The sequence below is a fragment of the Balaenoptera borealis genome (genome assembly GCF_965194805.1).
Source record: "Balaenoptera borealis genome assembly, chromosome: 8".
Lineage (NCBI taxonomy): Eukaryota > Metazoa > Chordata > Mammalia > Artiodactyla > Balaenopteridae > Balaenoptera > Balaenoptera borealis.
Window position 1 is genome coordinate 373,851 of NC_138865.1, and position 12,461 is coordinate 386,311.

The 12,461-nt window shown below is 39.7% G+C and overlaps 1 protein-coding gene across 3 annotated transcripts in view; it reads right to left on the minus strand.

Moving 5' to 3' along the window:
- Window positions 1-12,461, minus strand: part of SPOCK3 (SPARC (osteonectin), cwcv and kazal like domains proteoglycan 3) — a 442,183-nt gene that overhangs the window by 44,560 nt on the left and 385,162 nt on the right. For all 3 annotated transcript variants that reach the window (XM_082402143.1, XM_082402144.1, XM_082402145.1), the window contains one exon: window positions 3,840-3,959. In XM_082402143.1, the coding sequence (XP_082258269.1) occupies window positions 3,840-3,959 (120 nt within the window). The remainder of the gene's footprint in view (window positions 1-3,839; window positions 3,960-12,461) is intronic.

Consider the following 12,461-nt stretch of genomic DNA (forward strand, 5'->3'; position numbering starts at 1 on the left):
CCTAAGACTAATTTTCAAAACCTGTATAAGATAAAATCTACACAGATACAAAAAATTATAAAATATTCCCCCCAAATATTATTTGTCATGGTCATTACTGGCTAATATTTAAAGGGTGTATTTATTCACATAATATTTTTAAATTAGTATCAAATATTATACTGGTACAAAACTAAAATGTGATTTCTTCTCTAATGACAAAATTTTCTTGGATTATTGGCCTACTCTTAAAAAGAGATTGTAAAATAAGTTTTTCTTTGTCTTATGGGCAATCTGCCTAAATGGTAAACATTCTGTGTCTGATCACAATATTTTCCTGTGCCTTATGTTTATCTTAATTATTAAAAAAACCACAAAATACAAGTCTGCTCACTGTCATACTGAAGACTCAGAACCCAACTATGTATGTTTACAAGAAAGACACTTAAGTCTAAGTAATAAAGACTGACAAAATGTTAGCAAGTATATCAGGCAAATGTAATAAATTTGAAAGTAGGAGTGGTAATATTACTATCCAATAACATGAAATCTATGCTAAAAAGTGGTAAGTAGGGTAGAGTGTAATAAAATAAAGGGATAAGAAGCATAATTAATGGATAAAACAGAAATAAATCCATATATCTAAAAAACAGAGCAGCAAACACATAGAGCAAAAAGCACAAAAAGTACTAGAAGGACCTATTTAAATACAGTTATAATGTAAGCCATCAATATGGATTTCTCAGAATGAAACATATAAGCTGACATAACTTAGGACTTTTTTTGTTGTTTGGTTTTGTGCTATGGACTGAATTGTGTCCCCCCACCAAATTCATGAATATGAAGCTCTACACCCCAAAGTGATGGTATTTGGAGGTGTGGGCTTTGGGAGGTGATTAGGTCATGAAGGTAGAACCTCATGATGGGATCAGTGGCCTAAAAGACAGACTAGATCTCTCTCTCGCTGCCTTGTGAGAAGACAGCTGTCTCCAAGCCTGGAAGTGAGCCTTCACCCAGACCCCAATCTGCCAGCACCTGATCTAGGACTTCCCAGTCTCCAGAATTTGAGAAACAAGTGTCTAGTGTTCAATCCACCTGGTCTAGGGTATTTAATTATAGTAGCCTGAGCTGACTAAGACGTTTTATTTTGTTTTGCTGTGCAAAAGCCCCGCCAACCTTTGCCAATATTTTATGACCAATTCACTACTAAAAAAGGAAATAAAAATTAGATTAACAATGAAATGTAACAGCATGCTCACCAGAATGAACAGTTAAAAAGAATGGTAGTAATTTTTTTACTGCCAGGGATGAAGGCAAAAGTTAACTGTCGTGCTTTGCTGTTAGAAATTAGAAATGCCCTAAGCTTTCTGCAAAGCAGTCTGGTAACATCTATTATTGTTTATAATTTGAAATACGTGCACGTCTTGACCTATTACTTCGACTACCTGGAATCTTCCTTATAGAAATAAAAGCCTATCAATTAACTGCAGAATTGATTGAGAAGGAGAAAATAATGGAAACAGTAAATAATCATTGCTAGTGGAACAAGTGGTTGATTGAATTACGGTATATCCACACAATGTGGTATTTTTGATGGCTTCTTTGCTTCATCCATCCATTAATTCTAACTTTAGTGAATGCTACGTGTCAAATTATTCTACGTTCTGATGATACAATGGTGATCTCTCATTTATGGTTGTCTAGTGTGGAGAGAGAGAGAAAATAAACAAAAAATGTGTAGACAAATATTATAGTAGATGGTGAGAGATGCCATGGAGGGAAAACAGAACTAGAAAAGAGATGGGGGCCCAGTACTGGGGGGCCGGTGTCAGGAGAGGCTTCACCCAGGGGCAGGTGGGCCTGAGGAGCTGAGGGACTCGGCCACTCCCCATCTCGGGACTTGTCTTATCTTTTAACAACTTCCTTTGGGAGATTTCCTCCCTTTGGCCTCTGACCCCTTCAGGCTCTATAAATAATCCTCTACCTATGGTTTCACTGACTCTGCAAAGACATTCAACTCCCAAAGAGCTTCCTGTTAATTCGCCCACAACATTAAGACTGTCTCATTTTTTGTAAGAAAAAGCCAGAGAGGGAAATAATATTTAGGAATGTGTACAATTAACCAGGCATTGTACTGCGTGTCCTACAAGATCTCCTTTTATCCATTTCCAAATACAGGAGGGATTATTAGTCTTAACTAAGCTCAACAGAGAAAGGTGAGAGTGAGCAATAAAAATATTCAAGTGTGGGTATTGGGAGAACAGGTATGGACGTGAATCAGAAAAGTCAATACGGAAGGATCTGGAACAAAACTTTACGTTACGCCAGACATGAATACAGGGGCAAACATACTTTATTACTTCTATTAAGTAAGATCAGGCATCTTACTTACTCTCAAGGCATCAAAAAATTAGCTTCTGCCAAAAATTTAAACGATAATTCTGGAGACAAGCCTGGAAGTGCTCCTACGAGGTAGGGAAATACTGTGGTTTCTTTGAGGACTTCCTAAGAAGAGGCATATAGATGTGGCCACCACACATTCACACACAATTATTATGTCTTTCTGTGAAAGCTGAATGAAAAATAATTATTACATTCTTTTGAACATAAATACGATCCATAAACACCGAACGTTGGGATTATAGAAAATTCCTTGGTGACAAGAAAACAAATGGGGCATTTTAGGAAACACAGATTAGGGATGGCCGTGCCCTCTTATCAAGTGATTCTGTTAGAAACGGGTAGCTGAGGGTTTGCGAGTGGAAGTTCATGGTCTCATGGCGATAAGCAGCGGGCACTGGGCCCTTCTCTGTCAGCCGGACGCTGCCCCTGGTCACTGTTCCACCTTCGCCCCTTGCATCTTAGAGCAAATGAGGCGGTCTTGGAAAGCTCCCCCAAACTAAGCTCAGGTTTCAATATCTTTCTTTTACATGCATGAAAAATGTTGTAGATATTTTTTATAAATGAAAAAACATAAGATGAAGAGTTCATAAAATTATTCATAGCAAGTGCACTATTTCAGGTTGCAGTTCCTATTTCTAAGAAATTAAAAACCACTTTTATATAGATTATATAGATGACAGAATCATGTAAGATTCACTTGGCTCTTATTTCCTTCTTTCTTTGATGAATTTGATTTGCAGCATGGCAAACATCCTGTTTCTACTGACATACTTGGGTCAAATCAGAAATGACTAAGGTGGAGGAGGGCTAATCATGTTGTTTAAAAATCTAAGCACTTCAAAATTACTACCTTTACTCCCCGCGTTGTTCTACTCTTTAGCACTTCAGCCAAAATACTGGAAAATATTCCTACACTTTCAATTCAACAGGAAGCTCAACGCTGTCTCTAATTCCTTTTCTAATCGGAGTTGCCACAAATGCTTTATTTCCTTGCTAAATACATGTTATGGCTGAGCTTGGAAGTAAAAACAATGTTCAGACCTCCGTTCAGCATCTAAGTAAAGAGTAAACTTTGACCTAAGTAATTCACTGGACATAAAATCCCATATCAAAGACAACGACACAGGGGCTTCCCTGGTGGCGCAGTGGTTGAGAGTCTGCCTGCCAATGCAGGGGACACGGGTTTCAGCCCTGGTCTGGGAAGATCCCACACGCCGCAGAGCAACTAGGCCCGTGAGTCACAACTACTGAGTCTGCGCGTCTGGAGCCTGTGCTCCGTAACAAGAGAGGCCGCAACAGTGAAAAGCCCGCACACTGCGATGAAGAGTGGCCCCCGCGTGCCACAACTAGTGAAAGCCCTCGCATAGAAACGAAGACCCAACACAGCCAAAAAAATAAAAACTAAAAATTAAAAAAAAAAAAAAGACAATGACACACATCAAATTTAGAAGCCTTACTGCTTCTCTCCGGCCGCAGCGATGCTTTCGTCTTCTTGTTCTGGCTCCCACTCTCATGCAGGGCCTTGAACCAGTCCCGCAGTCTGTTGGCCATCTCCCTGAGCTCCAGGTCACTGCAGGCTGAAAGCAAAGAGGAAGAACACAAAGCCTGAAGAGCCACTGAGCGTCATGTTAGCGCTAGTTCTCAAATTATTCCAATACCTAAAAGGTAACAACAACTAAAAGAGGAAAACTAATACAGTTGCTAATTGTGCTTTAGCCTTGAAGAATGAAATACGTGTTTGCAACATAACAAGATGTAATATAACAGTAACACTTCTTTAAAAAAGAAATATGAATAGTGGAATTCTGCTTGCACTCTTCAGAGGGTCTCCTTGTGAACATCACATGCATCTAGTCATAATATTCATGTACTGAACACATCATGGGAAGATGCTGGTGGGTCGTCTGGGGAAATAAGGGGCTGAAAAACCAAAATGAATACTTACACATTTATTACTGGCTCTACCTATTATAATAGCTTATGATTTATAAACCTGCATTAGTATGCAATATATGTAGGAATTATCAAATATAAATATGTGCTGTTTTTATTTGGTTTAATCTTAATCCTACATATTTTTTGACCACAGAAAAGGAACAGCTCTTATTTGACATTAGGAAAGATTGGAAAATATTTCAGAAAATGATATCATATTTCTGTCGTAAAAGAAAGGTGTTAGCAAACTTTGACATTTGGATTTAAATTAATTCCTCTTTTCAAAATATTGTTATTTACCAATAATTATGTTCTTAAAATTAGTCTATACAGTAAGAGTAGCAGAATATATTTTATAAATATGTATGTGTGTGTGAGACTAGTGCTAAAATATGGTAGGTCAAATTTAGTAATTTGTTGCCAAAATATTTTGAAAATATAAGAAATACTTATTTATATTGTTACTGGAGACCTCATTCCTCTTCAAGTAACTAATGTGCAATTTCCTGAACCAAGTGTCCTTTAACACACTCTTCCTGCTCAGTTTGTTAAAAACAATAATTTACACAATGATATTAAAGTGTTACATTACACTTAATATATGCTGTACACATTATATTACAATACGTATTATATATAATGTAACATGTACAACATAAAAAATATAGTATAGTGTAATGCAATATAATTTAAGAATCTAAGCCCACTTCCTGGTATTAAATAAAACTGCAGATGAATAGGCCCTCCCGGTACCCAGTGAGGTGGATGACCCGTATCAGCAAATCACTGTGACATTTCAGGACCCTGGAGGCACAAAACAAGACCCTAAGACAGCCGTGGAGGGAAAGCAACACAAAGTGCCGTGTGCAAAGAATAAAGACTTGGAATGTCTTCAGACTTTCCAGGAGTAACATTGACAGGCAGAAAGACAACTGGAAAATTACTTCGTAGTTTATACCGGGAATCCTACATCCAGAAAAATCAGGTGGGAGAGTAAGCTAAAGATATTTGAAATATACAAGATCCCAAGATTAACCACCCACATCACCTTTCCCCACGAGCCGCTGGAAGATGTGATCCATCAGAGAGAGAACTGACGAGTGGATGTGAGACACAGGAAATATGAGTCTTAGAAGTGAGGCGGTTTCTGGGACGATGGGAAAGAGGGTCCCAGGACACGTGCTGTGGGTATGAGCATCGCTGGTCAAGGGTTAGGGCTGCAGGATTTACAGCTATCATTTCATCCAGGGAAACAATGAGCTACGTGAAGGTGGAAGAAAACATCACCTTTACAGGTCATGTCCAGGCTGGCTGAGGCTGAGGGACGGAGACAAAGAGTCCCTCTAATGTGACCGTGGACACTCCAGCCCGCAGCTCTGTGCCCACAGACATCCAGGCGAGAGTCTGCTGACCCACAAACTGCTATGCAGAAGAAGACGAAAGCCCACCTGAAGAAAGGCATTCTTCTACATAAGCACATATGCTCATTTACCTGACACGCATCTCTGGAGGGAAAAGACAAGGCTGATGAGGCTAGTTCTCTCCAGCGCGGGGAACCAGATGAAGGAAGGAGAGTGCTGTGAGGGAGTCTTATGTTTACCGTTCATCTCTTTTTTCCTATTCAATTGTGTGCTTAAACCCCTATTCACATTCAAAAATAAATTGAAAGTTTTAAATTTCTTTCAAGAATTAATTACAACGCTTCTAACCCTTCACCCAGCATTTCTCTTTCTTAAAAATTATCTTGCAGGTGTACCACACATACACAAGCTTATTTAAATTGCACAACATCATTTATTCAGCACGTCTCTAACAGCAGGGCAGTTAACAACACTGCTTCTCAGCAGTGGCCTGGTGATAAGCCAGGGACATCCACCGCCAATGAAGCTCTGAGTCAGTAATACGTTAAGAAGGTCATTATGTACAGACTTGGAACAATACCTACACTACAGCTTCTGGTGAAAAAAGATGAACACAAAAGATGTTGGGTACACTTCCGTTTGTATAAAAAGGGAGGAAAATGTGTTTGTTCATGTATGCCTAAAATACCTCCGGAAATACACAGGAGAGATTGAGAGACTTTCACCTCTGCAAGGGGGATGGGGGAGAGGAGATCCAGGTTGGTGGAGACGTCTGTGTATGTACATTTATACTTTTATTTTATTTTCTATTTTTTCCCACCCGTATGATAGTCCTTTATTTATATATTTACTTACTTAACTTTCATTTATAATTTTAAACATTACAGCATGTTAATGCATTACCTACTTTAAACAAATAAACATTCAAAAATGAATTTTAGTTCTCTCTTTCCTTTATCCACCTTATATTTTTCCCAAACCACACCCAGCAAAGAGCAAAGTTTCATCCAATAAAATACCTGCTGAAGAATGATAAAAAGTCTGTTGAAAAGATGGTATAAATTTTCTTTTATTCTGTTAATTTTAGTGATATAGTGCTTACCATGTATATCTAATGAAATGTTTGTAAACTTGTATGATTTTTATGAGGTTAAGTAATTTACATTTAAAAATAATACCATTAAAAAAATTTCCTCAAATATGAGACATTACACAGCTTTACTGTGTGTCACACATACCTAAGCTTAAGTTTCAACAGAAGGTTATGTATGTCTTGTAATAGAACATTCTAGGAATTAAGAATCCTGTGGTAATAATAATAATGATATGATGATAGCAGCTAACACTACACAATTACTGCTAGTTCTTTACACATATGAGCATGTTTAATCCTTATAAAAACTCTATGAAGATTATACTACTGGGAGGACCTTCAAGATGGCAGAGGAGTGAGACGTGGAGATCACCTTCCTCCCTACAAATACATCAGAAATACATCTACATGTGGAACTGCTCCTACAGAACACCTACTGAACGCTGGCAGAAGATGTCAGACCTCCCAAAAGGCAAGAAACTCCCCACGTACCTGGGGAGGGCAAAAGAAAAAAGAGAAAACAGAGACAAAAGAATAGGGACGGGACCTGCACCAGTGGGAGGGAGCCATGAAGGAGGAAAGGTTTCCACACACTAGGAGCCCCTTCGCGGATGGAGACCGCAGGTGGCGGAGGGGGGAAGCTTCGGAGCCACGGAGGAGAGCGCAGCCACAGGGGTGCGGAGGGCAAAGCGGAGAGATTCCCGCACGGAGGATCGGTGCCGACCAGCACTCACCAGCCCGAGAGGCTTGTCTGCTCGGCGGGCGGGGCTGGGAACTGAGGCTCGGGCTTCTGTCGGATCGCAGGGAGAGGACTGGGGTTGGCGGCGTGAGCACAGCCTGAAGGGGCTAGTGCGCCACAGCTAGCCGGGAGGGAGTCCGGGAAAAAGTCTGCAACTGCCGAAGAGGCAAGAGACTTTTTCTTGCCTCTTTGTTTCGCGGCGCGCAAGGAGAGGGGATTCAGAGCGCCGCCTAAACGAGATCCAGAGACGGGCGCGAGCCGCGGCCATCAGCGCGGACCCCAGAGACGGGCCTGAGACGCTAAGGCTGCTGCTGCCGCCACCAGGAAGCCTGTGTGCGAGCACAGGTCACTCTCCACACCGCCCCTCCCGGAAGCCTGTGCAGCCCGCCACTGCCAGGGTCCCGTGATCCGGGGACAACTTCCCCGGGAGAACGCACGGCGCGCCTCACGCTGGTGCAACGTCACGACGCCTCTGCCGCCGCAGGCTCGCCCCGCCTCCTCCGTACCGCTCCCTCCCCCCGCCTGAGTGAGCCAGAGCCCCCGAAGCAGCTGCTCCTTTAACCCCATCCTGTGTGAGCGAAGAAGAGACGCCCTCAGGCGACCTACACACAGAGGCGGGTAGAAATCCAAAGTTGAACCCCAGGAGCTGTGCAAACAAAGAAGAGAAAGGGAAATCTCTCCCAGCAGCCTCAGGAGCAGTGGATTAAAGCTCCACAATCAACTTGATGTACCTGCATCTGTGGAATACCTGAATAGACAATGAGTCATCCCAAAATTGAGGCAGTGGACTTTGTGAGCAACTGTAGACTTGGGGTGTTCTGTATGTGACTGACCAGTTTCTGATTTTTATGTTTATCATAGTTTACTTTTTAACGCTTGTTATCATTGGTGGATTTCTTTATTAGTTTGGTTGCTCTCTTCTTTTTTTTTAAATTACTTTAAAAATATTTTTTCATAATATTTAAAAAATGTTTTATTTTAATAACTTTATTTATTTCTTTTCTTTTCTTTCTTTCTTTTTTTCTCCCTTTTCTTCTCAGCCATGTGGCTGACAGGATCTTGGTGCTCCAGCCTGGTGTCAGGCCTGAGCCTCTGAGGTGGGAGAGCCAAGTTCAGGACACTGGACCACCAGAGACCTCCTGACCCTACATAATATCAATTGGCTAGAGCTCTCCCAGAGATCTCGGTCTCAGCGCTAAGACCCAGATCCACTCAATGACCAGCAAGCTCCAGTGCTGGACACCCCATGCCAAACAACTAGCAAGACAGGGACACAACCCCACCCATTAGCAGAGATGCTGCCTAAAATCTTAATAAGTTCACAGACACCCCAAAACACACCACTGGACACGGTCCTGCTCACCAGAAAGACAAGATCCAGCCTCATCCACTAGAACAAAGGCACAAGGCCTTTCCACCAGGAAGTCTACACAACCCACTGAACCAACCTTACACACTGGGGGCAGACACCAAAAACTACGGGAACTATGAACCTGGAGCCTGCGAAAAGGAGAACCCCAAACACAGTAGGTTAAGCAAAATGAGAAGACAGAGAAATACACAGCAGATGAAGGAGCAAGGTAAAAACCCACCAGACCAAACAAATGAAGAGGAAATAGGCAGTCTACCTGAAAAAGAATTCAGAGTAATGATAGTAAAGATGATCCAAAATCTTGGAAATAGAATGGAGAAAACATAAGAAACGTTTAACAAGGACCTAGAAGAACTAAAGAGCAAACCAACAATGATGAACAACAAAATAAATGAAGTTAAAAATTCTCTAGAAGGAATCAATAGCAGAATAACAGAGGCAGAAGAATGGATAAGTGACCTGGAAGATAAGATAGTGGAAATAACTATCACAGAGCAGAATAAAGAAAAAAGAATGAAAAGAATTGAGGACAGTCTCAGAGACCTCTGGGACAACATTAAATGCACCAACATTCGAATTATAGGGGTCCCAGAAGAAGAAGAGAAAAAGAAAGGGACTGAGAAAATATTTGAAGAGATTATAGTTGAAAACTTCCCTAATATGGGAAAGGAAATAGTCAGTCAAGTCCAGGAAGCGCAGAGAGATCCACACAGGATAAATCCAAGGAGAAACATGCCAAGACACATATTAATCAAACTATCAAAAAGTAAATACAAAGAAAAATACTAAAAGCAGCATGGGAAAAGGAACAAATAACATACCAGGGAATCCCCATAAGGTTAACAGCTGATCTTTCAGCAAAGACTCTGCAAGCCAGAAGGGAGTGGCAGGACATATTTAAAGTAATGAAAGGGAAAAATCTACAACCAAGATTACTCTACCTTGCAAGGATCTCATTCAGATTCGACCGACAAATTAAAACCTTTACAGACAAGCAAAAGCTAAGAGAATTCAGCACCACCAAACCAGCTTTACAACAAATGCGAAAGGAACTTCTCTTGGCAGGAAATACAAGAAAAGGAGAACACCTACAATAAGAAACCCAAAACAGTTAAGAAAATGGTAATATGAACATACATATCAATAACTACCGTAAATGTAAATGGATTAAATGCTACAACCAAAAGACATCGACCAGCTAAATGGATACAAAAACAAGACCCACATATATGCTGTCTACAAGAGACACACTTCAGACCTAGGGACAAATACAGACTGAAATAGAGGGGATGGAAAAAGATATTCCATGCAAATGGAAATCAAAAGAAAGCTGGAGTAGCAATTCTCATATCAGACAAAATAGACTTTAAAATAAAGACTATTACAAGAGATAAAGAAGGAGACTACATAATGATCAAGGGATCAATCCAAGAAGAAGATATAACAATTGTAAATATTTCTGCACCCAACATAGGAGCACCTCAATACATAAGGCAAATGCTAACAACCATAAAAGGGGAATCTGACAGTAACACAATCATAGTAGGGGATTTTAACACCCCACTTTCACCAATGGACAGATCATCCAAAATGAAAACAAATAAGGAAACATAGGCTTTAAATGACACATTAAACAAGATGGACTCAGTTGATATTTATAGGACCTTCCATTCAAAAACAACAGAATACACTTTCTTCTCAAGTGCTCATGGAACATTCTCCAGGATAGATTACATCTTGGTATCTTGGGTCACAAATGAAGCCTTGGTAAATTTAAGAAAATTGAAATCGTATCAAGTATCTTTTCCAACCACAATGCGATGAGACTAGATATCAATTACAGGGAAAAAAACTGTAAAAAATACAAGCACATGGAGGCTAAACAATACACTACTAAATAACCAAGCAATCACTGAAGAAATCAAAGAGGAAATCAAAAAATACCTAAAAACAAATGACAATGAAAACACAACGGCTCACAACCTATGGGATGCAGCAAAAGCAGTTCTAAGAGGGAAATTTATAGCAATACAGTCCTACCTCAAGAAACAAGAAACATCTCAAATAAACAACCTAACCTTACACCTAAAGCAATTAGAGAAAGAAGAAAAAAAAACCCCCAAAGTTAGCAAAAGGAAAGAAATCATAAAGATCAGATCGGAAATAAATGGAAAAGAAATGAAGGAAACAATAGCAAAGATCAATAAAACTAAAAGCTGGTTCTTTGAGAAGATAAACACAATTGATAAACCATTAGCCAGACTCATCGAGAAAAAAAGGGAGAAGACTCAAATCAATAGAATTAGAAATGAAAAAGGAGAAGTAACAACTGACACTGCAGAAATACAAAGGATCACGAGAGATTACTACAAGCAACTATGCCAATAAAATGGACCATCTGGAAGAAATGGACAAAATCTTAAAAAAGCACAACGTTCCGAGACTGAACCAGGAAGAAATAGAAAATATAAACAGACCAATCACAAGCACTGAAATTGAGACTGTGATTAAAAATCTTCCAACACAAGCCCAGGACCAGATGGCTTCACAGGCGAATTCTATCAAACATTTAGAGAAGAGCTAACACCTATCCTTCTCAAACTCTTCCAAAATATAGCAGAGGACACTACCAAACCCATTCTATGAGGACACAATCACCCTGATACCAAAACCAGACAAAGATGTCACAAAAAAAAGAAACCGCAGGCCAATATCACTGATGAACATAGACGCAAAAATCCTCAACAAAATACTAGCAAACAGAATCCAGCAGCACATTCAAAGGATAATATACCATGATAAAGTGGGGTTTATCCCAGGAATGCAAGGATTCTTCAATATATGCAAATCAATCAATGTGATACAACATATTAACAAATTGAAGGATAAAAATCATATGATAATCTCAATAGATGCAGAAAAATATTTCGACAAAATTCAACACCCATTTATGATAAAAACTCTCCAGAAAGTAGGCACAGAGGGAACTTACCTCAACATAATAAAGACCATATATGACAAACCCACAACCAACATCGTTCTCAATGGTGAAAAACTGAAACCATTTCCACTAAGATCCAGAACAAGACAAGGTTGCCCATTCTCATCACTATTATTCAACATAGTTTTGGAAGTTTTAGCCACAGCAATCAGAGAAGAAAAAGAAATAAAAGGAATCCAAATCAGAAAAAAAGAAGTAAAGCTGTCACTGTTTGCAGATGACATGATACTATACATAGAGAATTCTAAAGATGTTACCAGAAAACTACTAGAGCTAATAAATGTATATGGTAAAGTAGCAGGATACAAAATTAATGCACAGAATTCTCCTGCATTTCTATACACTAATGATGAAAAATCTGAAAGGGAAATTAAGGAAACACTCCCATTTACCACTGCAACAAAAAGAATAAGATACCGAGGAATAAACCTACCTAAGGAGAAAAAAGACCTGTGTGCAGAAAACTATAAGACACTGATGAGAGAAATTAAAGAGGATACCAACAGATGGAGAGATATACCATGTTCTTGGATTGGAAGAATCAACACTGTGAAAATGACTATACTACCCAAAGCAAT